This window comes from Corvus moneduloides, chromosome 2 (assembly GCF_009650955.1).
Source record: "Corvus moneduloides isolate bCorMon1 chromosome 2, bCorMon1.pri, whole genome shotgun sequence".
Classification (NCBI taxonomy): Eukaryota; Metazoa; Chordata; class Aves; order Passeriformes; family Corvidae; genus Corvus; species Corvus moneduloides.
In genome coordinates this window covers 122,875,924-122,903,617 of record NC_045477.1, presented here as the reverse complement: position 1 = coordinate 122,903,617, position 27,694 = coordinate 122,875,924, and the positions used below count along the sequence as shown (strand labels likewise).

General features: G+C 58.6%; 2 protein-coding genes across 11 annotated transcripts in view; one reads left to right on the top strand and one right to left on the bottom strand.

Annotated features, from left to right (window-relative positions):
• Positions 1-1,431, bottom strand: part of RHOG (ras homolog family member G) — a 9,289-nt gene extending 7,858 nt beyond the window's left edge. The window contains exon 1 of one of the 2 annotated variants that reach the window (XM_032101268.1): positions 1,390-1,431. The gene's annotated coding sequence lies outside the window, so the exon portion shown is untranslated. Of the gene's footprint in view, positions 1-1,231; positions 1,286-1,389 lie in introns of those variants that run through there. The other variant, XM_032101269.1, reaches the window with a different exon arrangement.
• A 3,258-nt stretch (positions 1,432-4,689) lies between these two features.
• The window catches only part of STIM1 (stromal interaction molecule 1), a 69,459-nt gene continuing 46,454 nt past the window's right edge, over positions 4,690-27,694 (top strand). For 4 of the 9 annotated variants that reach the window (XM_032101265.1, XM_032101263.1, XM_032101264.1 and 1 more), the window contains exon 1: positions 4,692-4,989. In XM_032101265.1, the coding sequence (XP_031957156.1) occupies positions 4,854-4,989 (136 nt within the window). In that variant the 5' untranslated portion in view covers positions 4,692-4,853. Of the gene's footprint in view, positions 4,990-27,694 lie in introns of all 9 variants that reach the window. The other 5 variants (XM_032101261.1, XM_032101262.1, XM_032101266.1 and 2 more) reach the window with 2 other exon arrangements.

Genomic DNA, 27,694 nt, shown 5'->3' with positions numbered 1-27,694 from the left:
AGTCCCACCACAGCTTGTCCCCACAGGCCACCAATGGTACCTCAGTGGCTTCTCCTTCCCCCGAGCCAAGCAGAGGAAGCCCAGCAGCCCCCAGCCCCGGCACCCATCCACACCCCCCACAGGCTCCAGGGGACCCGCGCTGACTGAGTGACCCAGTGACCCTGGAGGAGACCCTGGGGGGCCCATGACAAGCACCCACTGCAGGCACCCCCCCCGGGGACAGCCCTGGTGTGTCCTGGCTGCTGCACACGTGTGACAGCACCTGCAAGGGATGTGCGGGGTCACTGCAGGGGGATCAGTGCAGGCGGAGGAAGAGCAGTGGTGAGGGGGGGAGAGCAATGGGGGCAGTGGGCAGTGTGGTGCCAGAGCAGGGGTGTCAGTACAGAGGGGGTCAGTGGGTCCTTGCAGTGGGGACAGTGCAGGGGGCAGGCAGTGCAGGGGATCAGTGGGGTCAGTGCAGTGGAATAGTGCTGGAGGTGTCAGTGGGGTCAGTGCAGGGGTCAGGTTAGGGGGGCCAGTGAGTCAGTGAGGGTCAGTGCAGTGAGCAGTGCTGGGGAGGTCAGTGGGGTCAGTGCAGCGGTGGTCAGTGCAGGGGGCTCAGTGGGTCATTGCACGGGGATTGGGGGGTCAGAGCAGTAGGGAGCAGTGCAGGGGGTCCGTGGGTCAGTGCAGGGGGGCCAAGGAGGGGTCAGTGCAGGGGGGCCGTGGGTCAGTGCAGGGGGGCCAAGGGGGGTCAGTGCAGGGGGTCCGTGGGTCAGTGCAGGGGGGCCAAGGGGGGTCAGTGCAGGGGGTCCGTGGGTCAGTGCAGGGGGGCCGTGGGTCAGAGCAGGAGGGCCAAGGGGGGTCAGTGCAGGGGGTCCGCGGGTCCGTGCGGGGGCCGGGGGTCCCGCGGGCCGTGCAGCGCCCCCCGGTGTCAGCGCAGCCCCTGCAGCGCCGGGCCCGGGAGCGGGGCGGGGGCGCGGCTGCCGATTCGGCGGGTGCGGGGCCGGGGGCGGTGAGGGCGGGGGTCCCGCCGAGGGGGTCGCGCCGGGCCAGTTTCTGTCCCCGCTCTGTCCCGGCAGTTGCCGGCCCCGCTCCCGCCCAAAACTCCGCTCCTCCGGGACCCCGTTATCCCCGCTGTCCCGTTATCCCTGGACCCCCCGTTATCCCTGACGGTTCCGTTATCCCCGGCGGTCCCGTTATTCCCGGATCTCCGTTATCCCAGCCCCGTTCTCCCCGGCGGCTCCGTTACCCGAGGCGGTCCCGTTATCCCCCGTTGTCCCGTTCCGGGCGGGTCCCGCTGCCGCCGGCCCCGCCCCGGCCCCGACGGGCGGCTCCTCCCGCCCCCCGACCCGGACCCCGGGCGGGCGGGGACCCCCGGCCCTTGCTCTGCCCCCGGCCCGTACTCACCCCGGGGCATGGCGCGGCGGCGGGCGCGGGGCCGGGGCGGCAGCGGCAGCGGCAGGACGAAGAGCAGGACGAAGAGGAGGAGGAGGAGGAGGAGGAGGAGGAAGTCTGCGGCCGCCTCCTCCGCCGCCCCGGGCGGTCCCGCGGAGAAACTTCCCTCGCCGCGCCCGGCCCCCCGCGCCCGCCGCTTCCTTCCTCGGCCCGGGCCGGTCCCGGGACCGCGGCAGCGCAGCCCCTGCGCCCTCCGCCATCGCCCCGGGCTGCGGGCACCGGGACGGGGCTGCGGGCTGAGGCTGCGGCGGGTTTGGGGCAGGACCCCGGGGCAGGACCCCCGCGTCCCCCTGCGCCCCCCGGGACGGCCCCGAGCAGGGACCCGCAGCTCCCGTGGCCGGGTTGGGAGCAGGGACCCTCCTCCTTCGCCCCCACTCCCCACCCTTGACGCCACCTCTGACCCCCCCAGCCCTGGCACTCACCCCTGACCCCCACCTCTCAACGCCCCACCCCTGACAGCCCCCTCGGCCCCCCGCCACTCACCCCGACCGCTGGGGACAGGGACGCACTGGAACGGCCACTGCCAGCCCAGGGGGTCCAGAGCTCTGAGGGGTGCAGGGGGTGACGAGGGAGGGCAGCCCACCCCACTCGGGGCTCCCTGGGGACTCGGGGGCTGATGGCGGGGGGTGATACCCCCTGCCCTCGGGCTGCCTCGGGGTGTAGGTGGGGATGGGGTGACAGCACAGTGGGGACCAGCTGCTCCTGGGGGAACTGGGGCTACCCTGCTGCATCCCAGGGGGGAACAGGGGGGTCCCGGGGCTACTGCGGGAGTGCCGCCCCCCCGCCCCGAGCATGGCGTTGTTCTGCTGGGTCAGGGCCAGAGGAGCCCGGGTGCTGGGAGAGTTCCCCCAAGGGCCGGGTCCCCCATGCTGGGAGTCCCCATAAGGGCCAGGTCCCCCCCAACAGCACCTGCAGCCCATGAGCGTCCCTGGGGAAGGACGGGCTTGTGGGGGTCACCCAGGGATGGAGGGGAGGCAATTCCCAGGAGCGAATGGCCTGTCCCCATCCTCATCTCGGGGTCTGCAGGTGTGGGACCCCCCTGCACACACCGGGCATCTTCCCCAATGCCAGCACGGGGACCACAACTGGCACCCAACAGAGACCCCTCAGCTCGGACATCAGCTCAGGTCCGGGGATAACGGGACCGCCGGGGATAACGGGACCGCCGGGGATAACGGAACCGTCAGGGATAACGGGGGTCCAGGGATAACGGGACAGCGGGGATAACGGGGTCCCGGAGGAGCGGAGTTTTGGGCGGGAGCGGGGCCGGCAACTGCCGGGACAGAGCGGGGACAGAAACTGGCCCGGCGCGACCCCCTCGGCGGGACCCCCGAGGGACCAGCCTGGGACCCACATCCCAGAGTGGGGGCGTGGGGCACCTGGCTGGGAGGAGCCTGCTCCAGGGACAAGGGTGTCACTCCTTGGAGCATCCCGGCCGGAGTGGGACAGGATGTGCGGAGTGGGACAGGATATGAGCTTCCCGTCCCCCCCGTAGGCTGCGGCTCCGGCCACTGGTGGCACCAAGTCCAGCGATGCCACCGGGAACACGTGGCCCTGGAGGTGTCACAGCCCTAGGAGGTGTTGAAATTTCCTCGGCCGCACTGCGAGCAAGGAACCACGTGCTGGGACCTCAGAAAGTCTCTGCCCGCAGAGCGGGGGTGCTGCTGTGACATGTCGGGGTGCTCTCTCTGGCGCGGCGGGCTGTGTGACAAGCGCTCCCCGGGGCTAGAGGCGGGTCCCCTGGGCAGGGTCCCCTGGGCAGGGTCTCCTCGGTGGGTGTCCCGGGCAGGGTCCCTCGGGCAGGGTCCCCCCTCGGGCAGGGTCCCCCCTCGGGCAGGGTCCCCCCTCGGGCAGGGTCCCCTCGGTGGGTGTCCCGGGCAGGGTCCCCTGGGCAGGGTCTCCTCGGTGGGTGTCGCGGGCAGGGTCCCTCGGGCAGGGTCCCCTCTCGGGCAGGGTCCCCCCTCGGGCAGGGTCCCCCCTCGGGCAGGGTCTCCTCGGTGGGTGTCCCGGGCAGGGTCCCTCGGGCAGGGTCTCCTCGGTGGGTGTCCCGGGCAGGGTCCCTCGGGCAGGGTCCCCTCTCGGGCAGGGTCTCCTCGGTGGGTGTCCCGGGCAGGGTCCCTCGGGCAGGGTCCCCTCTCGGGCAGGGTCTCCTCGGTGGGTGTCCCGGGCAGGGTCCCTCGGGCAGGGTCTCCTCGGTGGGTGTCCCGGGCAGGGTCCCTCGGGCAGGGTCCCCTCTCGGGCAGGGTCTCCTCGGTGGGTGTCCCGGGCAGGGTCCCTCGGGCAGGGTCCCCCCTCGGGCAGGGTCTCCTCGGTGGGTGTCCCGGGCAGGGTCCCTCGGGCAGGGTCTCCTCGGTGGGTGTCCCGGGCAGGGTCCCTCGGGCAGGGTCCCCTCTCGGGCAGGGTCTCCTCGGTGGGTGTCCCGGGCAGGGTCCCTCGGGCAGGGTCCCCTCTCGGGCAGGGTCTCCTCGGTGGGTGTCCCGGGCAGGGTCCCTCGGGCAGGGTCTCCTCGGTGGGTGTCCCGGGCAGGGTCCCTCGGGCAGGGTCCCCTCTCGGGCAGGGTCTCCTCGGTGGGTGTCCCGGGCAGGGTCCCTCGGGCAGGGTCCCCTCTCGGGCAGGGTCTCCTCGGTGGGTGTCCCGGGCAGGGTCCCTCGGGCAGGGTCCCCTCTCGGGCAGGGTCTCCTCGGTGGGTGTCCCGGGCAGGGTCCCTCGGGCAGGGTCCCCTCTCGGGCAGGGTCTCCTCGGTGGGTGTCCCGGGCAGGGTCCCCTCTCGGGCAGGGTCCCGGCCCTGCTGAGCTCCCGCCGTTCCCCGCTGCGCCGCCAGAGGTCGCTGCGGGCCAGGGTCGCGCGCGCGCGGGCGGTAGTGGGGGCGTGGGCACGTGCCCGCCCCGTAGGCCCCGCCCCCGTGGGCGTGGCCCCGCGGCGTCAGGCCACGCCCCCTGTCAGCGCGCGCGCGGCGGCGCCAGGGCCCGGTGCGTAGGGCGGCGGGCGAGACCACCGCGGCGGGGAGGGGGGGGTGCGGGGCTGTCCCGGCACAGACAGAGCGGGGTTTTGCGGGGACCACCGCTGTGAGAAGGCGACGGAGGGACGGAGCGGGCCGGGGAGACCCTAACGGAGGTGGCGGGGAGATGGGTTATCCCGGCAGAGAGGCGAGGGACCGGCGGGGTGATCCCGGGAAGAGACCACTGAGGGCGGGGGGACTGGGGCTGTCCCGGGAGAGACCACTGCGGCGGGGGGGGAAGCTGTCCTGGGAGAGACCACTGCGGGCAGGGGGGGGCAGAGGGTTCCGGTAGCCAGTGCGCGGCCGCAGCTCGCGGCAGTACCGGGATAGTCGGGATAGCCGGGATAACCGGGACACCCCGCGGGCCCGCAGCCGGTGCCGATGCCGAGGAGCAGCTGACGGCGGCGGGGACGCGGAAATGGAGCCGCGGCCGGGCCGGGCCGTGCGGGCGCTGTGCGGCCTCTTCCTCCTCCTTCTCCTGCTGCTGCTGCTGCAGCATCCCGGCCGCGCCGAGCGGGCCCCCGGCTCCCACCTGGACGACTCGGCCATCGCAGGTGAGCCCCCGCCCGACACCCCTGGTGTTCCCCTGCCCGCCCCGCCGGGCTCGGGCGCTGCCCGGGGAGGGCCCTGCCAGCCCCCCCCGCTCCCTGTTTTGGGGCCATTCCTCCGGGTTTCGGGCAAGAGCTGCAGTGATCTCCGACCCGGCCCTGGTTCGGGGCCTCGCAAGGACCGAAATAATCCGTGTTTATTATTGCAGCGGGCTCCGGCTGTTTGGGTCAAAAGTTTTAAATTTCAGCTCATTTAGAATATTGCGCTCTTCTTCGTTAAATCGCATCGGCTGGGACCAGTTCGCGGGATTTAAGATTATTCGTGTTATTTTACTTGTTTGCCCTCTGGTAATGAGAGTCTGGCAGGAACTTCGGGATCGTGCCGAAAATTCCGGTGTTTAGTTGTTTTTTAGGGACATTCCCGGCTGTGGGACCCCCAGACTTGCTTCCCCTCCGCTCCAGGGACGAGCGCGTCCCACCTGAGGAGCGCAGGCAGCAAAGCCCTGAGGCCCAGCCACTCTGCTTCCCCCCATTTCCATCCCCTCCACCCCAAAACCCAACCCCCAGCCGAGAAGGCAGGAGAAGCCGAGCCCCCCGGACTGCCCCCCGAGCCCGGCTGTGGCCGCCGCTGGGAGCCGGTGCCGCCTCCGTGGGCTCTGTGTCCTTGTGACAGTGCCCGAGGTCAGCGCTGGAGCCGGTCCATAAATCCCGCTGGGAACTTTAGGAGCGGGCCGGGACCCCCAGCCCGCAGCGGGGCCGTGTTGGGGTCCGGCCCCCGAGGGGCACAGGGTGCCCGGAGCCGGGAGCAGCTCCCGGGAAGGGCAGTGCTGAGCCCCGCTTGCTGCTCCGCCCCTGGGACCCCCGAGCCCCCGCAGCCTCCCCCGGGCCGCGCCGGGGTCCCGCCTGCACCGCGCCCTGCTTGACGACAGGGAAGAAGCTTCCCTTCGGGGCTGTGGGAGCGGGGCCGGGCTGCAGCTCGGGGGGTTTGGGTGCCGGGAGGGTGTTCGGATGGTGGGTATCTGGATGAAAGGCGCCGCAGCGGCGTTCTGGGAAGGGATCGGCTTTGTGCACGGGGCTTGCTGGTGGGAACGGGGCAAGGAGCAGGCCCTGGAGCTGTGGGATCGGCAGAACCGTCGGGAGCTCGGTGTGTGAGCCCTGGGCAGGGAGATTGTTCCGTCCTGGCCAGGGATGGGTTCTGTGGCTCGCTGTTTTCTGTCTCCGGGAGAAGGGGCTCCTCATCCCCTTCCCTTGTGCTCCCAAACCCTCGGGCCGGTTCGCATCCAGTCTGCTCCACTGAGGAAACTGGATCTCTGCAGTCCTTGTGAAGCAAGGTTTGTGCCTCCAAGGAATTTCCAGCGGAGTTATTTTTGGAGGCCCTGCAGAAGTGTGGCAGCCTGGGTGATTCAGCTGCTGGCTTTGCTCTCGGCGGCGAGCGGAGGCAGCGCCGGCACCGGGCCGGGAGCAGCCCCAGGCCCTGGGCTCCCATCAGTTCCCCCCGGCACGGCTGTTCCTGCAGGACAAGTGCTTTGGGTCACTCCGGGCCATGTTTGGGTTACTGCTGGCTTCCCAAACCTGCGAGGGATTAATAACTGGCTACAGGTTGGGGCCCCAAACGTGCGGGAGCGTGGTCAGGGAGGGATCCGTGTCCCTCCCCGGGGCAGCCAGGCGGATCGGGAGCGCTCCTCGCCCTCTCCCACCACAGCTCAGGGCGTCCTCCGAGGTCTCTTGGCATTTGGTTTTGAGCTCTTTGAGCTGTTGCTCCCAGTTCACAGCAGGGATGTCCTCAGCCGGCACAGGAGACACTTTTCCTGATGTTTTCCCTGGAAGCAGAAGGTGCCGGCTGTGTTGGCTGCTCGGTGTGAGGCACAGGTGAGTGTTGGACGCCGTTTTGAAAGTGAAAGTGCTCGTTTTTGACACATTTTCCGAGGTGCAAAGGTGCTTTTTTTTAATTCTTTAATTAGGATGGCAGAATTTTAATGATGAAATGTCATCAGCGGGGAAGTTTTTCAGGCGATGCAGGGAGGTGTTTGCAGAGAGCAGAAGCCTGAGCTGCAGCACTTCTCGGGCTGCTGCGATTCCTCTGCACACTCAGGGGATGCATCAGCAGGTTTTATAGAGGATTAGTGAATGATCCCGATTCCTGGGATTTTTTTTTTTTTAAGCGAGAGTTTGAAACGGGTGAGTTCATCCGCAGGAAAATCAGAGTTGGTGACTGAACCCCGGGGAAAAACAAATTTTCTCCTGGCTTTGACTCACTCAGAGGCGAATTGAGGCCTTAATCTTTGATCTCTAATCTTTTCCTGCTGGGTTCAGATTGAAGTTTGGTTCCTCTCGGCAGCACAGGAGCCATTTCACAAGGTGTGGGGGGTTTGGAGCCCAGGCCAGGCAGAAGGGGCCCCTCGCAGCTCCCTGGCTGTGCCCTGAGCCCAGCTTTGGGATCCTGCCGGTGCCGGTGCCGGTGCTGCTGTCACAGGATGTGTGACCGGCCCCACGTTATTGTTTGCACCCGCCCTGGTTATTTTTAGCCCGAATTTGTCAGGCTGCAGCCCGACCCCAGGACCTTTTCACACCCCCTAAAAGGGGCAAACGAGTCTCCTCAGGAACAAACTGGACTTTCAGGGATTTCCCCCCCCCCCCTTCTTTCTGCTCATTTGCTGTAGTCTGGCTGTTGTTCCCATCAGCCAGGTTTTGGTCCTTTTTCTTATCAGAACATCCTTCAGAGCTGTGGCCAATATTTTACACAAGTTTTATGTGAGCCATCAAAAATGTGACCCACTGTTTGGGTCAAAAATCTGAAATTTCATCTTACTTAAAATACTAACCTTGCTCAGTTGGCTCTTCCTCCTTAAATCACATCACCTGGAACCAGTCTATGGGATTCAGGATTATTACTGTTATTTTAATTGTTTGTCCTCTGTACAGCCCAGCACAGGTGGGCACTTTCAGGTGTGTTTGTAGGAGATCCAAGGAAAACTGACCGTGAAGAGGCAGGGATTTGGACGACTGGGGGTCATCCCTGGTTCCCTTCATGGTTACCCCTTTCACCTACAGATCCAGACCTGCCCCATCTCCCTGCAATAAAATGGAAGTGGTGTGAGTCTGCATTGCCCTGAGCCTTGTTTCATTTTATTTGGAATTCCTTCCTGTGGTCTGGCATCCACAGGGATGTGGGGCCGTGTCTCCATGTCTGGGGCCTCGTGTGGGTCCCCGTTCTGGCATCCTTGAGGCAGGTCAGGGATCGTCCCTGGCTCTCTTCCCTGCAGCAGTTCAGGGGTGGGCTCTGGATTGTTGGGATTGAGGTGGTTTTGGGTGATGTGGAGCTCGTGTGTCAGGGGGTGGCGAGGGCTGGACTCTGGTGCAGGGCTGGCACAGGTCAGCAGCTCCTCCTTCTCTTCCTTTCTCCTTCTCCTGCCCTGTCTCCTGCTTCCCTGTCGTGGTTCCTTGATCACAACATTTTTTGAGTCATCTTTGCTCTTTTCTAACTGGTTTAAGAAACAAGTTTAAAAAATATCCTGATAGTGTCGTGTCCAAAGCTGGAGGGCTGTGCCCAGGGCTATTTCTGTGTTTGCCTGGAACACCTTGAACCCAGGGAACGTCCCGTGGGACAAAGGTCAGTGTGAGGAAAGGGGGCTGCAGCCACAGGCTTGTAACTGTCACTACTAATTCCAGAGGGAGAGAGCACAAATTTCTGTATGAGGGGCTGTGCCCAAGCCCTGTCTGTCCTTGCCATCACTGGAAGTTCACTGGAAGTGAATCATTCGCTGCAAAGCCTCTGCCTTGGGAGTTGGTTGATGGGTTTGGACTTGAAACTTGCAGTGAAAGCTTTTGGCATCTGAGCAGGACATGGCCTCAGTGGAGCTTTTGGAAGCTCAGTGATGGCTCATCCTGCAGGCTGGGAACAGGGATGGCTCTCCTTGATCTGCCCAGTTAAACCCTTCTGTCGCTGAGGGAGCGAAACGCGAGGTCGGTGCAGCTCCCTGGCACTGCTGAGTTTGTGTCACTGGGAGCCACGTCCGGGCTCTGTCCCTTTCCAGAGCTACTGATTCCAGGGCTGCAGCGAGCAGGGTGCCACGGGAGCTGCCCTGGAGAGGCCTGGGTGCGTGGAGGCAGGCGGTCAGGCAGGAGCTGTGATGGGGATCCAGGTGCTGCAGACGGGTGCGCTCCGTGATCTTGGAGATCTCTTCCAGCATTCTGTGATCCAGCTGCTCTCTGACACTTGGTACCCTCCCAGGGCTGTGGGAGCAGAACCAGGGCAGGGTTTCAACCTGCAGGCCCTGCCCTGGACCCCAGCCCCCGGGAGGTGCCTGCCTGGTCTGAACACACCTGCCCTGGAGTAACTCCTGCAGCCCGTCCTTCCACGGGCCTGGCAGAGCTCATGGGACACAGCAACCTGCTGTGCTCTCCTTGCTTTGATAAGGTGCCCTTTAAGGAGGTTTTGCTGTTCAGTTAATTCATTTCAGTAGAAGCTGCACCTGTGAGTAGCAGCTTTGGGTTAGGCAAGGGAGACAAGGCAGTTGTGAGAATACTTGGAAGACTCTGCCAGGAAATAGTCCATGTTCTTCCCCAGCTCAGTTGGAAGCCCCAGTGGATTGCACAGCCTTGGCTTCCTTCGGGAATGAAACTCATCTTGAGGAATTGCCATTCTGAGAGGTGGAAAAATTGTGTTTTGGCAGCAGACTGGCCTCATGTGGAGGAGGAGGAGGAGCAGCGGGGCCAGCTGGGCAGCACTGGGGCTGCTGGGGAGCTCCTGGCTCCCTCCAGCTCATTCCCTTCCCTGCTTGGCCCAGAAACTTGGAGTAATGCTCAGCTGGATCAGAGAGAGGATCTTAATTTAATTTCTTGTTAGATCTATTTATTTACTGCCTTGGAAAGCGGCTCTCTCCATGTCTCCTGTGCCCCTCGGGTGGTCCCTTCCCAGGGGAGCGGTGCAAGGGGAGCTGCTGGGACACTGCCTGGCCTGGAGGGAGCTGGATCTCCTGCTCCAGAGTGGCCTTTTGGAGTTGGCCTTGCCCACAGTGGGGCAGGGAGGCACATATCCACGTGGGAAGTCCAGGGCAGCAATCCTTCTCTCCGTCCTTTGCTCTCAGGAGGGGATGGAGCAGTAAATGTGTGAGGAAGGAGCCTCCTGACAGCCCTTGCGCTGTGGCTGCGGGGTCTGGGGTGCGTTGGTGGTCCTGGAGCGGAGCCTTATCCCAAAGGGAGCAAGGAGGAAAAGCACTTTGCTTTCCTCTGGCCTGCTCAGTTGGCCTTTGGCTCGTGGCTGCCTGTGTGTGTTGGTGCATCACAGTTCCCTGTGAGAGCTCTCTCCTCCTCTGGGCAGGGGATGGAGGGACGGGTCAGTGTCCGGCGACAGCCCAGGGGGGCTGAGTCACCCTCCAGTGAGGGGTAGTTCATGATTTGCCTGGGCTTTGAGGAGGGAAGGGACCTAAAAGGCCATCCTGGTATAATTCCACAGGGATTTAGCATTGGAGGGGCTGCCCAGGGAGGTGTGGAGTGCCCATCCCTGGAGGTGTCCCAGGAAGGGCTGGAGGTGGCACTCAGTGCTCTGGGCTGGGGACAAGATGGGCATGGGGCACAGCTGGGCCTGGCTGGGCTGGGAGGGCTTTTCCAGCCTCAGGGATTCTGGGATTCTGTGGTTTGTTAGTTGGAAATCCCTTTCTATGAGCAGGTGGTTGAAAAGCAGCACTTTTCCCTGAGGTTATCCCTCACCTGTTGCTTGTCCCACTTGGAGGCTGTGCCGATGGAAAAGGCGCTGGCAGTGGCTTGTGTCCCTGGTGGTTCCAAGCCCAGGGTCGGTGCCAGGCCTGGGCACCCTTTGGTGCTGGACTGTGCCCAGCCTGGCATTCTGCTCCCCAGAGCCCTAATTGCACAAACATATTAGTGTTAAGAAAGCTGTTTCCTTCATTAATTAGCTTTGCTTTAAATCCAGAGAGAGAGAGAAAAACTCCTGAGCAGGCAGAGCAAGCAGGAGAGTTGCAGCTCTCACGGGGCAGCTCTGGGATTCCCACTGGAAAGGCCCTTTGGGACCTGGGGGTTCCTTTTCCCGGTGGTCCAGCTGTGTGGAGCCCTGCTGTGGGTAACTGGAGGGGCAGGAACGTGCTGGAAAGGGGAGATGGGACCTTAACTGCTCTTGGCTGAAGGTCTGGGAATGCCCCCTGCCCCCAGCTGGAGAAGGAGATTCCATCGCCCCTCCTTGTGTCAGTCAAGTGCTACTGGGGAGAAATCCTTCCCTGGGAGGGTGGGCAGGCCCTGGCACAGGGTGCCCAGAGCAGCTGGGGCTGCCCCTGGATCCCTGGCAGTGCCCAAGGCCAGGCTGGACATTGGGGCTGGGAGCAGCCTGGGCCAGTGGGAGGTGTCCCTGCCATGGCAGGGGTGGCACTGGGTGGGCTTTAAGATCCCTCCAAGCCCAAACCAGTGTGGGGTGCTGTGAATAATGGGGGGTTTTGGCCTCTTTTCTGCATTCTGCTGTTAGCAGGTGCAGCCCTGGACCCTGCTGCTTCCCCCTGCCACCCTCCAGACTCTGTTTGCTGCTGGAATCTGGGGATGTTTCCCACAGAGGCAGCGCTGTCGTGCTGAGTCGTCTGCTCTGCTCCCGTGGCTGATCCAAGCTGGGCTCTCTGGAACACTTTAATTTTCCCTCACCTTCGTTTCCTCAGCCCCTGCAGCCGTGCCTGATTAATTTTCTGCCACCTCCAGAGCTCTGGTTCAGCTTTAGGAGCTGGTGCTGGTGGGGATGAAGGACTCTTTAATTAAAGCCATTGCTCTGCCACTCCTGCAGCACATGGGGGCCTTGAGAAGCTCCTGCCTCATGCTGTGCCTGTGCCAGGGCCTGCCCACCCTCCCAGGGAACAATTCCTTCCCAATATCCCATCCAGCCCTGCCCTCTGGCAGTGGGAAGCCATTCCCTGTGTCCTGTCCCTCCAGCCCTTGTGAAATCCCCTCTGCAGCTCTCCTGGAGCCCCTTTAGGCTCTTTAAGGGTCTGAGGTCTCTGCAGTAATCCTAATAATACAACTAATGGTAAGGAGTGATGGCACAGGAGTTTTTCCTGGCAGTCCTGGCCGAAGTCCCTGGCCCTGCAATTGATGGAAAACCTTCAGAGGAGCATAAGGAAGTCATTCGGGAGCCACACATGGTTCTGTCCCTGGATTGTCCCTGCCTGCTTGTTTTCCCTCCATGAAATAGTACCGGGGTGCTTGTTTGTTTGGATTATGGACCTATTTTTAAGTAACCTATTTTTTCCACTTTGGAAAATGCATTAACTCACTGTGTGTCACAGACATCTGTGGAGTCTGACTTTGGGAACCACCAAGTGCTCCTTGGAAGTCTCTGACCAGCCCGAGTGGTTGCCTCTGGCCCGTATAGATATCTATATCTATGTATCTATCTACCTACCTATCTGTCTGTCTGTCTATCTATCTATCTCTACACCTTGCTGAGGTTTGCTGTAAGAAACATTTGCAGGACCCACAGAGGCAAATACAGCCCTTCCCTGGAAGTGCACTTTATCCCACCGAGGAGCTCTGCATGCTTTCAGTTCCACCATCCCTTCACCTCCTCCGGGATTTGGGAACTGCTGATCCCAGCGGCTCTCAGAAAGTGGAAGCAGCAGCAATGCAGTTGGAAACGGGGATGTTTGGTAACACACACACACGTTTTGCAGGGCAAGACACTATTTTTGTAGCCAAGCGTTTGTTTTTCCCTGAAGGACGGAGTTTTAAGGTCAGTTTAATTCTTCTCTGCAGGTTTGGAGCTCTGGTGCTGTAAATTTGGCTGTTCTGGGAGGATAAAAACACAATAAACAGGAGAACTTGAGGAATGTTCCTCTCTGAGTTACAAAGGAACAGCTTGCTGGTTGGAACAGCCTGCCCCTTCCCAGGCAAGGGAGGCTTTGGATTGCAGGGAAGGGAGGAATAATTCAGGATTAAAGCTGCTAAGCAATGCTTGTGTTTAGATCTGTAAGAGTGCCAGGACGTAATTAATGGGTGAGTAAGCCAAAGGGAAAAAAAAGTTATTTTTTAACTAGATAGAGATGGATGGAGGATAGAAACTGATTTTTGGGGGGATAGAAATAATTCTGGAAGTATTCTGCTCCAAGCAGCTGCTGTTGTTAAGGGTGCCCGGGTGGGTTTGTTCCGGCTGCTTGGCCCTTGGAAGGCAAAAATCCAGGTTTGGCATCTCGTGCTGGCCTGGAGGCCTCGTGCTTGTCACAGAGCAGCTCCAGGACTGCAGGTGAGGTGAGGAGACCTGCAGGCCAGGCAGGCTGTGAAGGGTTATTCCCTCTTAATCCCATGTGTGATGGCTTCTCCCACCTGATGGGGCTGCGCTCAGGGGTTGCTGCTGAGGGAAGTGATCCCATCTCCTGGAGCCTCCCAGCCTCCTCCTCTGGCTGGCATTCCTGGAGCTGGATCCGAGTCGGGCCCCTCAGCAGTGGCAGTGCTTGTGGGAGGTGAAAGGAAAGCAAGCAGGGATGGAGTGTTGGTGGGGCAAGGGCTGATGAAGGGTCTGAGCATCTCGGAGCGGTTCCATGTTCCCGTGGTTTCACGGTGGGTCTGGCCTGCAAACCACAGAATCAGGAGGAGGTTTTGTTTGCTTGTCAAACCTGTGGAAGCATCGGGAAGGAAGTTCTTGTCCATGCCGTGCTCTTGTCTGTGGGATATGTGGATCCAGGTGGCTCTGCCTGGAGGTTCAGGTCAGTTTGTCCCCAGCCAGGACTGGGGCACAAACCCAGCACAGCTGGTGATGCTCCCATGGGGGTTGGACTGTGCCAGGCTCTGCCAGGGCAGCCCCATCTCTGCTCTGTTCTGATGCCCAGTATCTCAGACTTTTTAGCTTCCCAGCTCCCTCCCGGGGCCCAGGCTGGCTCTGGCTGTGGGTATCCCGAGAGGTGTGAGTGGGACACCCTGCTGCAGTGCTGGCAAGATGAGGAGGTTCCTCAGCTTCCCTCAGGGATGGCAGATGGAGGTGGCACTCCTGCAGCCTGGCCTGCTGAGGGGACAGTCAGTTAATTAAGCTGTGTCCTGGAGGGCCTCTGGATGAAAGAGGACACGCTCCAAAACTGTGAAACCGGGAAGTGTGGAAACTAACTTGGAGATGCTGGTGGTTTTGTGGGAGTGGTGATGGCAGCACACCTGGCAGAGGGGGCTGTCCTCATCCCATCTCATCCCAAGGCTGTTCTCATCTCACCCTGGGGGCTGTCCCTGTCCCACCCCAAGCACTGTCCTCCTGACCTCTGCTCCTGCTGCTCTCAGAGGTTTCTCGTGGACCACGCTGTTTCCTGGAGATTTGCACTCTGTGTTTTGGAGATAAACAGGTTTTCCTGTTCCTCATTTCATTTGCCGTATAATTAACACAAAAGGGTGGAAAGGGATACGGGGAGCACTTGGTGCTGTTCTCCCACACTGCAGGATGATTCCTAGAGAAGTGTTCCTGACAGCACTTGGTGTGAGAAGTGGAGTTGCTGGCTATTTTTTCTCCCATCTTTTATTTTTCCTCTTGGGAAAGGAGAAAAAATATTTCATGCTTCAAAGGGTGAGGCTCAGCCCTTGGAGTTTGTCATGTCAGAGCCCATAACTGGAATGTCTGGCATTCCTGTGCCATCCTGTGAGATGGATATCTTCAGAGGTGTTGGATGGAGCAGTGCTCTCCCTGCCACCCCTCCCTTCCTGCAGGCTGGCCTGGGGGGATGCTCCTTCGGCAGTGACCCCTTGAGCTCAGGGCAGGACAGAGCTCTGGGCAGGACAGGGCTGACAGAGCTCTGGGCAGGGGCAGGACAGAGCTCTGGGCAGGACAGGGCTGACAGAGCTCTGGGCAGGGGCAGGACAGAGCTCTGGGCAGGACAGGGCTGACAGAGCTCTGGGCAGGGGCAGGACAGAGCTCTGGGCAGGACAGGGCTGACAGAGCTCTGGGCAGGGGCAGGACAGAGCTTTGGGCAGGACAGGGCTGACAGAGCTCTGGGCAGGGGCAGGACAGAGCTCTGGGCAGGACAGGGCTGACAGAGCTCTGGGCAGGGGCAGGACAGAGCTCTGGGCAGGGGCAGGACAGAGCTCTGGGCAGGACAGGGCTCTGCTCGCTGCTGGCCGGAGCCTCCTGCTTTGGAGAACTTGTCCAGCTGGTTTGTTTTTCATCCCTGGGCTATTTTCAGCTGCTCAGCCTAACAAGGTGAAATGGCTGAGATGCTTTCCCGCTCCCTGGGACTCTGCTGGGAGTAGGTATCCTGCTGTCCCACCTTATCCCAGCTGGGATTTGTGCAGTACCTTTGGCTCTTTGCTGTGTTGGCACCACTCAGGGTTTTGGGAGAGCAATTTGGGCTCTGCACAGGCACCCTGAGCACAGGGAGCCCCAAATCCCAGTATCGTGATGGTCCTGGTGCCCTCCCGAGGGGCTGAGACTGGGAGCATGGGGAGGATCCAGGACACAGCCGAGCTCTACATGGGAAAAGCAGCAGGAAAGGCAGGGATCAGCACAGCCCTGCTGTGCCCATAGGGATGTGGGATGTGCTGCTCTTGGATCCTGCCAGGAGCATTGGAACTGGGGCGGAGGTTGCCTGAGATGTGGGAAAAGGGGGACATTTCACCCCACCTCATCCTTATTCCCACTGAAAATGGGTTCATTCTCGTGATTCCTTTGGTTTGGGGGAAACTCCAGCTGCTGTTCACTCAGGGAACAGGAATTGCTAAACCACACCCAAGTCTTGCTCCGTGGTTCAAACTCAGGTGGCTTCTCTAGCGTCTGCCAAACACCTGCGGCGGGAATGTCGCATCCAGCTCCTCGGGGTTCCTCATGGCTCTGGGATGTTTAACCTCGTGGTGCTGTGGGATGTGGGAGCACCAGGCTTCCTGTTCCCAAGGCAGGATTAAAGTGCAGAGATGTCACTGCTGTGCTGGAAGTCACCTGGTAGAGCAGGGACTTGGGACCCTCTCAAGGGCACTGTGGTGGCCCAGCCTGTGGCACATCCAGCATTCCCAGGAGGGCTGGGGGTTCGCTGAGACCTGCCCTGGCTCTGGGAGTTAATTGAGCACCTTGGTGTGCGTCCCCTCTTCCCCTGGGCCAGAGTCCTCCCAGCCCTCCGGAGATGTGCCCAGACGGAGCAGCAGGCAGGGGTTGGGAATCAGCACTTCCCAGGCTGAGCTCTGCTGCTCACTCCGGGCTCCCAGCGGGGCTGGGGACACGTGGATCTGCCTGGAATCTGCCACTGGTGGGATCAGGCACCTCGGACCTGCCGTGTGTGTGCCAGGGAGGGAAGAGAACAGGAGTTCAGTGTTTGATCCTTAACAGCCAAGAGGGGGGATCTGTGACCCTTCAAATCAACTCATCCCAGCCCTGTGTGCTGTGGTCCACAGATCCCAAGCATGGGCAGCAGGAAAGGGATTGGGATTCTGCCCCTCTGCCCTGCTTGGGTGAGACCCCACCTGCAGAGCTGCCCCAGGCCTGGTCCAACATCAGAAGGACATGGAGCTGCTGGAGCGAGGTTGGACTTGATGATCTAGGAGGGCTTTCCAATCGAAATGATTCTGTGGCTGAATTCCTCTGAAATGACCAAATCCTTAAGGAAAGTCACTTGTGCCTGCTCACGGCAGACCAGGTTGGTTGCACCTGCACTGCTGGGGTTTCTCAGACATTGCACCAGGACACAACTGTCCTAAAGAAACAAGGGAATTTGTGTTGGAAAGAAGGAGGAAAAAGGTTTTATTGTTCAGCAGAGTCTTTGTGTGAGTGTTGGTAGAAATACTCGTGAAGGCTTTGGTGCACAAGGTGAGAAAGGGCTGAGTTTAGTGGAGAGGATCATGGAATTATTTAGGTTGGAAAAGCCCTTGCAGAGTTCAGCTACCCCATGTCCCCAGGTGCCACATCCACAGGGCTGTTAAATCTGTCCAGGGACGTGATTCAATCCCTGCCCTGGCAACCTGTGCTGCTTGTAAGTGGTTTGGACAAGAATTTTCAGGGAAGCTGCAGGGAAGTTGACTTTTTTTGCAGCAGAGGAGGGAGGAAAGCTCGTGGCTCCTTTTCCCCTTCATGCTGCTGCTGGAAGGAATATTTTCTGCCTGGAGGGTATAGAGTGTTTTTTTTCCTGATTAATGACGTATTAAAAAAGATCCAGAGGAGTCCGGGCTCGTCTTCCTGAGTCACCTGTGTGTTTGTGTTAGGATTTGGCAGGCAGCTTCCCTGGTAGCCAGAGTTATCCCTTTGGTAAACACAGTCCTTAAACGTGGCTGTGGCTGGTGCTGAACACTGAGTCAGCACAGAAATAACCCAGAATTTCACACACTGACAGGATTTCTACAGCCCAGCGTACTCAAGTGTTGCTCCTCAGATCCCAGGGCTGCTGCTCCTCCGGTCTTGGAAGAGCTGCAAGGAATTAGGCCTGAATAATGAGTTTAAGGAGTCAGATTTGGATGAATGCAGAGCTCTTTGTAGGTTTGGTTTGCTGGTGCCTCCTTGGCCCTGGGAAAGGACAGGGGTTAGGAGGGATTTATCTGTGGCCTAACGATGGCTAAGCTTAGTCCTGTGTGTTCTGGCTGGGGGGGAAATGCTGCAGAGGTGAGTGACACTTCTGCTCTTGGGAAAGAAATATCACCAGTACAGCCTGTGGCTGTGTCCTGTGCTGGTGCTGGTCAGGAGAGCTGATAGAGAGAAATTCAACTTCCTTTTATGGGTTTTGGGGATTTTTTTCAGATCAGCTAATCTGCTGATCAGCTGATGTAGCCTGAAAATATAAGACTGAAAAAGTAACATTCATTTTTCCCCACAAATGCTTTTTTCCCTCCAAGTGAAGTTGCCAAAACTCTTGGCAAATAGAGCTTCCAGTGAGGTGATCTGGGGAGTGGGATTGGCTGGGATGGGCTCTGCTCTCCTCCAGCAGGAACAGCAGCTCCAGCCCCAGAGTCCCCTTGCCCTGGGCTGACCCCACAGCAGAGCTGCTCCAGATTGGGGCTCCCAGGACAGGAAGAACCTGGAGCTGCTGGAGAGAGCCCAGAGGAGGCCCCGGAGCTGCAGCCAGGCTGGGAGAGCTGGGGGTGCTCACCTGGGGAAGAGAAGGATCCAGGGAGAGCTCAGAGCCCCTTGCAGGGCCTAAAGGGGCTCCAGGAGAGCTGCAGAGGGACTGAGGACAAGGGCTGGAGGGCCAGGAGCCAGGGAATGGCTTCCCAGTGCCAGAGGGCAGGGCTGGATGGGAGATTGGGCAGGAATTGTTCCCTGGGAGGGTGGGCAGGCCCTGGCACAGGGTGCCCAGAGCAGCTGGGGCTGCCCCTGGATCCCTGGCAGTGCCCAAGGCCAGGCTGGACATTGGGGCTTGGAGCAGCCTGGGACAGTGGGAGGTGTCCCTGCCATGGCAGGGGTGGCACTGGGTGGATTTCTGTGTCTCTTTTAAGAAGAAACCAGGTGCAGAATTTTTTAGAATTTAACTTTTAAGCTGTTCGTGTCACTAATAACATTCTGTTAAGTCTTTTTGTTGTGCAGTAATGGCAATATTTTACTTTTAATTTGCACATGGAAAGCTGCTGTTTTCTCAAGTTTGGTGTTTGATGTCGTGCAGAAAGTCTTGGTCCCTCCCACTTGTTTGGGGATAAGAATCTCTTTTAATAAGTCAAGGCTGCTTTCTCTGATTTGCAGCACATCTCCGAGGCAGCCTCAGCTCGCTGGTCTCTCATTAATCTCCAGTAAATGAAGGGTTCTGTGTTCATGGCAGCCACGGATGCTGCGCTTGGTTCCCGGCTTGGTCCCAGACTCTCCCAGGCTGCTGTTTGATCCAACTTTGGTTTTCTGTCCTGCAGTCTGTGTGTTCCACGCTCAGACTGCTTTGCTGAGGGGCTTGCAAGTTCCAAGAGAGCTCCTTGAGAGAGAGCTGTTACTCCAAGGGCACTGTTCCCACAGGGAATATTCCCAGTGCAGCATGTCCAGCCCTCTGGATGGGATGGGAACAAGGAGTGGGATCCCGTTCCCTGAGCCCCCCTCCACGGCACTGAGCCCCCTCTGAGCACTCACAGCTCTTCCATTTGTGCTTTGTGATCCCAGGCTCTGCCAGGGGTGTGAGGGGAGAGAGAGCCACTGTAATCCCAAACCAGGCCTGAAGCTGTGCTGGGAACGGCTCCGTGAGCAGCAGCTGCTCGGGGCTCAGCCGTGCACACAGCCCCCACCTTCTGCCTCCGTGTGCCTGCAGGATTTATGGAGTGCTGAGGAAGGTGCCTGAGGAATTTATTTGTTTGCTCTGGGAGTGCTGCTCCAAGCACTGGCTGTGCTGTGGATTCGTGCCGGGGCCACCGGCTTTGGGACTGCGGCTCGGGCCCCTCACAGCAGCCTCTGCCATCCCCTTCCCGAGTGATTTATCCTCTCATTGAACCTCCGTGGGGCATTTTCTTACCGACTTACTGGCTGTGGGAAGGATCTGTTTGTTCAGCTCCAGTGGTGACGGGGTCAGGCCCAACCCTGCTCACCTGGCTCCGTGCCCAGGGTGCTCCGAATGGCTCCTCGAATGGCTCCTCGGCGCTTGGGAATAACGGGGGGACACGGATCACGGAGCTCTGTGGGGCAGGCAGCAGGGAGGGTGGGGTCTGGGCATGCAGTGAGCTGTGGGGCAGGTGGAAATAGCACCTGGAACCCCCATCCCACAGCCCTGGGGCCTCGGGGCGCTTGGGACAGTAAAAGGTGCATGTGCAGGTACAAGGGACAGAGGGCAGGGATAGATTAGGAGTTCTTGGGAAGAAGTTCTTCCCTGGAGGGTGGGCAGGCCCTGGCACAGGGTGCCCAGAGCAGCTGGGGCTGCCCCTGGATCCCTGGCAGTGCCCAAGGCCAGGCTGGACATTGGGGCTTGGAGCAGCCTGGGCCAGTGGGAGGTGTCCCTGCCATGGCAGGGGTGGCACTGGATGGACCTTAATGTCCTTGCCAACCCAAACCAGTCTGGAATTCCATGGTTGGGCTGTCATAGTCTGACTGCCAGTCACTGGGGTTTGGAAAATTGCCCCTTTCCTGCCTCAACTTCCGTAAAACTGACTCCTCTCCACACAGGGCTCGGGACAAGGGCATGTTCCAAACCCTGCAGTGCCTCTCCAGCTGCTGGGGGGAAGCCATAGCTAAATCATGGCTTAGGAATGATGGGGAAAAGGTGAGCTGCCCTTCTGGGAGGGAACCCCAAATCTGCTCAAGTTGAGGATTTTCTGCACATTCTACACTCTGTTCCCAGGTGACTCTGGCCAGGCTCGGGGAGGGTTAAGCTGGGTTTAGCACAGGCAGTGGAGCAGCAGCTGTGGTGGCACTGGAGCTGGGCTCAGGAAGGGTTTGGGGGTTTCCTTCCTTGGGTTTTTGCTTACACAACATCAGTTTAAAGTGCTGAACTGCAGCAGGGATTGCATCACGCCAGAGCTCTTCCCTGAGTGCTGAGGGTGAAGAGTATGTTGTCCAAGGAGTTCCCAGCTTGTCTTTTAAAGCCTCTTTATTACTGCAAAGAGCCTGGAGGATTTTGGAAAGTCTGTGTTCAGGGAAGGAGCATCTGAGGTTTGGGATCACTCTGAAATCCCTGCTGTTCCTAAAGCACAAGTGGCCGTGTGTCTCCTGGTCCTCAGGGAAAAGCCAGCTGTGGGAGCTGCCTCTCCATGTGGATTTTTCAGGCCAAGGGTGAGGTTTCAGGAGCTGCTGAGCTGATGGAATCACATTTGTCATCACTGGAAAGCATTCCCTCCTTCCCTCTTCCCTTCCTTCTCTCCTTCCCCCTTGACAAGACAAGAGGGAACGGCCTCAGGCTGGGCCAGGGGAGGCTCAAGTTGGACAGCAGCAGGAATTTCCCCATGGAAAGGGAGCTCAGGCCTTGGCAGGGGCTGCCCAGGGAGGTTTGGAGTGCCCATCCCTGGAGGTGTCCCAGGAAGGGCTGGAGGTGGCACTCAGTGCTCTGGGCTGGGGACAAGGTGGGCATCGGGCACAGCTGGGCCTGGCTGGGCTGGGAGGGCTTTTCCAGCCTCAGGGATCCTGGGATTCCCTTCTGGTTTTGGCAGCTCCTTCTCCCACCCCTCAGGTTTCATGGCCTAGAGCTGACACCTCGTGTATTGTGTCACCTTCTGCTGCCCCAGCACTGCTGGGACCCTGCTGGGATGAGGAGCCTCAGGGCTGCAGTGCTGCTCTTGGTCTGTATCTGTTCTAGCAAGTTCCTCTTTCCTGGTCACCCTCAGAAAACAGCCACTTGAGGAGAGGTGTTTCTTATCTGAGGGGTGAATCTCTCCACTCTCTCCTCCAAAAGCAGCATTTCCATCTTCCAGTGTAGCAAACCATAAAATTCCCAATTTAACCCTGGTTCCACAGTGACTCATTTCAAGTCTTTCTTTTTCAATTGTTTTTTTAGTAACAACCTTTTCAGTGAGGCGGCACCAGCTCAGCTCCAGGCAGGCAGGCAGGGCTCATTCACTGCCAGCACGGTGCTGCTCAGAGAGGGGGGCTTCTCATTTTCCCACTGGATTAAAGAACAGCAGCTCTCACTTTGGGGTGAAAGGATTAGAATTCAGGAACACCTGCCTTGTGCCAGCACCTTTGGGATCATTGCTGTTTGCCCATCCTATCCACAGATGATTTTTTTCTACCTGAGGGAGTGGCTGGAGCTGGGCCAGGGCAGGCTCAGGCTGGAGAGCAGGGAAAGGTTCTTCCCCCAGAGGCTGCTGGGCACTGCCCAGGCTCCCCAGGGAATGGGCACGGCCCCGAGGCTGCCAGAGCTCCAGGAGCGTTTGGACAGCGCTGCCAGGGATGCCCAGGCTGGGATTGGTGGGGTGTCTGTGCAGGGCCAGGGGTGGGACTGGGTGATCCCTGTGGGTCCCTTCCAGCTCAAGATATTTTGTGATTCTCTCGTTCTCCTGGCCCTGATGTAACCCAAAGTGCTCATGTTTGGTTGGCAGGGAAGGAAAAATATTTTAAAACTGCTGTTTTCCTAATGTGGATGATCTTTGCCTGCTACTACAGGGATTTATTTTCATTTGTGCCACTGGTGCTGCCCCTGAATTGCTGCTTGTCACGCTCTGTACTGTGTGGTGTCCCCTGGCATGGACTGGTCGTGGGGAAAGGAAGTACCTGGGGCTTGGTGTCCTCTTTTATAGTGACACTCAGTGGAAAAAAGTGGGGTTTTCTGGGAAGAGCCTTTTTCCTCCTCGTGGACAAGTGGAGGTTGGGATTCTCCCTCAGGAGCAGTGGAACCACTCTCCTGCAGCCTGTCCTGCTGAGAGATGTCGCTTCCCTCCTCATTTACCTCTAATCCCTTGTCCTGCCACGTCAGGAACTTGTCACAGGTGGGAGCTGGTAGCATTCCATTGCTTGAGGGCACTGCACAGGCAGTGCCTGGCACATCCAGGATCCTGTTCTTGTTCCGGGATTCCCGACTGTTGCCGTTTTGTGCCTGGAACCGAGCAGGTCTGTGAGCACCAAGAATAACAAAACTTGGCTTTTTTGCAGACTCGTGTTCCTTATTCACAAGCTCCTTCCTCCTCCTGCTTCTTTCCTTCCCTTTCTTCCCATGCCTTTGACTTTCTCCTCCACCGTGTGCCAGGATCCACATCTGCCTCGGGTCCCCCTTTGCTGCTGTCCTGATCCTTGTGGGAAGGGAATTGTACAGGAGAGTGGCTTTGCTTGAGTTTGGGGAAGTAAAGGATAACGGGATCGCTGGGAAGCGTTTTTATTCCCAAAGAAGTCAAGCTGATGGTCGCAGGCTGTTGTTGAGGTTGGATAATTGAGGTTAGGGTTAGGGATTTCCTGTGGGATCAGCTGTAGGAATCTGGGAACAGGCGGCACCTCTCTCTGGCAGGGCCTTGCCCTCTTGGAGTCCTGTTCTTCAGTGGAAGGGAAAGACTTTGGTGGGAAAGCCACGAGCTGGCTGCAGCAGGGCCCTGTCCCGCAGCGTAGGTGGTTTGGGAGCAGCTCATTCCTTCTGGCTGTAGGAAAGGCAGATTGTGCAGCGTGTGCCATGTTCAAGGCAGCGGCTGTTGTCACCCTGTTTCCTGCTCTCCAGGGTTCCTGTGAACATGGAAATCATCAGTTCTTGGTGAGACACGAGGGATAAATAAGGCTAAAACTGGGAGAAGCTGTCCTTGTATGGCAGTGTGGGAATGGCGCCTCTTCCCTTGGATTAATTATACAGCAGCGTGTCTGGGAAGGGACCAGGGGAGTCCTCGGAGCCTGAGCTGCTGGGGAGGATCAGGAAGAGGCCAGGAAATGCAGGGAAGAGCCCTCCTGGATGTCCACATTGCTTGTGTGGCACTGGGCTCCATCAGCCATCCTGTGAGGCTGTGAAGGTGAGACAGAACCGGGCTGTGAGCCTGGATTTTGGATCAGCTCTGAGCTCTCCATCCCAGGCCTCCAGCTTGGAATGGACATGGAGCTGCTGGAGAGAGTCCAGAGGAGGCTGCAAAGATGCTCTGAGAGCTGGGGGTGCTCACCTGGAGAAGGGAAGGCTCCAGGGAGAGCTCAGAGCCCCTTGCAGGGCCTAAAGGGGCTCCAGGAGAGCTGCAGAGGGACTGGGGACAAGGGCTGGAGGGCCAGGAGCCAGGGAATGGCTTCCCAGTGCCAGAGGGCAGGTTAGATGGGGCTTGGAGCTTCCTGGGACAGTGGAAGGTGTCCCTGACCATGGCAGGGGGTGGGACTGGATGGGCTTTGAGGTCCCTCCCAGTATGAGCCTTTCAGCCATTCTATGATTTCTCAATAAATTCTGACAGCAAGAGGGGAATTCTGTATTTCTGTCACCTTGTCAGAGCTACCAAAATTTTTGCTTCTGTGTCTCGGGCTCTTCCTGCTCCGGGTGTTTTTTGCCGTGGGTATCACACACCCCGTGCCCAGAGCTGGCGCTGGGAATCCCTGGCTTTGGGCAGGCGGTGCCGCAGCAATGAATCTCCTGGCTCAGGGGTGGCGGGATGGAACTGCAGGAATGTTGTGGGTTTGTCTTTGACTTCTTCTAAGCTTTCTCTGGTGCCTTCAGTTTTTCAGGCAGGGATGACTCACTCATCCATTCTGTGGTTTCCTGACTTTGGCAGTTTCTCTTTCACTCAGTGATTATGAGCTTGGATCCCGGTGTGTGGCAGCCGGCGCTCGGTGCCGTGGGCTGGGGCTGCCTGGAGCGGTGACTCACGGCTGGGACGGGGGCTCAGAGGCACTTGGATTTCTTCCCACCCCTCACTGGGAATCTTTCAGAGTACGTAGAACAGAAGCTGTGGCTGCCCCTGGATCCCTGGCAGTGCCCAAGGCCAGGCTGGACATTGGGGCTTGGTGCAGCCTGGGACAGTGGGAGGTGTCCCTGCCATGGCAGGGGTGAGACTCGATGATCTTTGAAGTTCTTCCCAACCCAAACCATTTTGGGATTGTGTGAAAATCACTGGAAAGCTGGTGTGGGCCATGGGATAATTGTGTCTCTTTGCAGGGCAGGAATGTTGATCCTGGGTCCCTGGGAACTGGAGCAGGTGCCTCAGGATTGTCCAGTCCTGTGGATTCCTCTGGTGCACAGCTCTGTCTGTGCCCCCACCTGCCCCCATCACTGCCAGGGTTCTGCAGAGCATTCCCAACTCACAGAATCACAGAATCCTGCAGTGGTTTGAGTTGGCAGGAACCACAAAGCTCCTCTGGTGCCATCACCTGCCGTGGGCAGGGACACCTTCCACTGTCCCAGGTGGCTCCAGATCCCATCCTTGGACACTTCCAGGGATGGGGCAGCCACAGCTTCTCTGGGCCAGGGCCTCCCCACCCTCACAGGGAAGAACTTCCCCCCAGTCTCCAATCTAACTCTCTCCTCTCTTAGTTTAAAACCATTCCCCCATGTCCTGTCACTGTCTGCCCCTCTGAGAAGTCCCTCTCCCATCAGTTTTGGATGGCCCTGGCTGTGGCTGCAGTTTGAGTGATTCAGTTTTGTTCTGCGCAGCAGGGCAGGAATGTGTCAGCAGCAGTCAGATTACTTGGTTTATGGTTATGAAGTAACCCAATCTCCAGTTATTTCAGCTCCTTAGAACTTCCCTGCCCACGGGATATTTTGGCTTCTGCTGCTTCTCCAGAGAGGCCCTGACGTATTTTGGAGCTGCTCGTGGGCAGAGCCGCTGTGCCTGACAGGGTGGTACCAAAACAGCCTCTACTATCTTATTTGTTCAGCCCAGGAGAAATACCCACAGTCCTTGGGCCTGAGGAAAGCAAACAAAGATCCCTCCGGAAGGAAATGGGTGAAGTTGGCACTTGGAGGCCAGAGCACCCAAGCCAGGGTGCCCAGATCTGCTCTAGGGAGGGTGGAGTCATTCCCAAAAACTCTGCTGGAGATGGGGTGGTTGTTCACAGATAAAGTGGATCGTGTTCTGGGACAGCATGGGCGGGAGGAGGGGTGGGCACTGCCAGGACAGGCAGATCCTGGGATGGGTTGGGATGGCATGGGATGGTGGCATGTGCTTCCCACTCCAACAGAAAACAGCCTTGTTTTTTGGGAGTTGTGTCTGATTTGGGGGGGTGTGTTGTTCTAGTGGGGTGGAAGGAGTGAAGCACTTGAAGAACAGGAGGGTGACAAAGTTCCGGTGGAGGGGACTGGGTGGAAGCCGGGGATCAAAGGGCTGTGCTGCTGCGGGGAAGGGGGAGGGTGCTGGGAAGCAATGGGCTGGCATTAAATCAGTAGATTGGTGCGTGGAGAGGATGAAAAAGGCTGATTGCACTCGGTGATGAGAGAATGGATGGTAGTAAGTAAATGCTGAGCATGTGCCAAGGAGAGGAGCCCATTTGGGGAAGGAATTTTAGGGTTCTAGTTGAGTGTAAGTTCATGACTATACAATAACCTCACTTTGCTGCTTAATTCCTTCCTGTGGCTGTGTTCAGCTGCGGTGGTGCCGGAGGCTCCCCGGATCACACAGGGCTTCCTCCTGCATCTGTGTGACCCTGTGTGGCTTTGTCATGCTGATCCTGAGACATCAGGGGACTTCCAGAACAAAGGAGACAGATTTGGCCCCGGGAACTGGGTACAGCCTGTTTCCCTGGGCACTGTTATTAAATGGTTTGTGAACGTTTAGGGTTGGACCTTCCAGCAGAGACACCCGAGGGCGTTGGTACTTCTTTAAAACTCTCTCAGAGATCAAACAGTCCAACCTCTGCTTGGATTTACATTTTTTCCAGACTGTTTAATCTGAGTTGGGTACAAGGGTTTGGTTTTTTGTGTCGTGCAAGGTGCTCCCTTAGAGGAAAAAGCCTCTTTGAACTCCTGCTAAAACTTCCGTAGTCACTGAAGGTTGGAGCAACCTGGGACTGGCTGGGGTGGCACTGGATGGGCTTTAAGGTCCCTCCCAACCCAAACCAATGTGGGATTCCATGAAGTGAAAAAATGGAGTGCAGTGAATTCCTGTTGGACTGCTCCAGACCCCACTGTCCCGGGGGCGATGGGAACACAGGAGCAAGAGCACAGGAGTAATTCCTTGTTGAGCAGATGCTTGAATGCTCTCCTTTGTCTGCAGTGAGCAAACTCCCTTCAGCTGCCAGGTTCTATATCTCAAAACTGCTGCGAGAATCACTGTGGGACTTCCCAGGCTCTAAGGGGGGTGGGGACATGGATGAGATCCATGTTGGGCACTGGAATCCCAGGTTGATTTGCGTTGGGAGGGATCTTAAAGCCCATCCCGTGCCACCCCTGCCATGGCAGGGACACCTCCCACTGTGCCAGGCTGCTCCAAGCCCCAATGTCCAGCCTGGCCTTGGGCACTGCCAGGGATGCAGGGGCAGCCCCAGCTGCTCTGGGCACCCTGTGCCAGGCCTGCCCACCCTGCCAGGGAACAATTCCTGCCCAATCTCCCATCCAGCCCTGCCCTCTGGGTTGCTGCCTTCCAGGGCAAGACTTGGTGCCCTGACTCTGCACCTCCCAGGGAAGGAGTTTGCCAGAGAAAGTAGGTCAAAAGGAATAGGAAAATGAGCATGTGCTAAAATCCCAATTCTGTTCAATAAATCCATATCTTTTTTTTAAAAAACCAAGGATTTATATGTGAATTTTACATGTGCGTGTGGCCAAGTGTGGTGTGTTAGACCTGGAGTCTGACAGTTCTCTCTGTAGTAAACAATTTCCAGCTGTACGGTGTCAGCTTGAAGTATAAAAACCCTCTGAGTACTTTCCTGACAGTGGGAATGCCTGGATACTCTCGTAGCTCCATCAGGCTCTGCTGTTTGGGAATTAGAACTGGAAGCCCAGGATTATTACTGTGCCCTTTTAGCCTTGTTCTCTGTGCTGCTGCTCTGCAGCTTTGCAAGATGTCAGGGTTCCCAGGGTTCCCCTTGCTATTCCTTACCCCTCCAGAGGGAATGGAAATCTCTGGATACATCCCTCCCAGTGTAATGCTTTCATTAAAATTCCTGAAGTTGTCCTTGGCATTTTTTAATTGAAACCCGGAGTTCCAGGGCAGGAACCCTGAGCACGGAAGTTCATCCGAGCCCTTGTTTACACGGGTGAAATATGTAAACAGTCCTTTTTCCCCAAATATAGGGCTTTTTTCCTTGGCTGCCCTCCCGGTGTTTATAAAAGCCAGTTATGTAAATGACAACTGTAATAATTAAGCTGCTGTTTAGTGCTGTCCCCACAGCGGCTGCTGCTGCTGCTGCTGCTGCAGTTAACGAGCTTGGGGCGTTATTGAAGATAATGGGACCTCACAGAAGGAAATTAGGGGAAATTAAACAAACAAAATTCTCGTCAGAGGGAATCTCCCATGAGAAAGGAAAGGTCTGGAATGAAATGGTGTTACAGGGCAGCTCTGG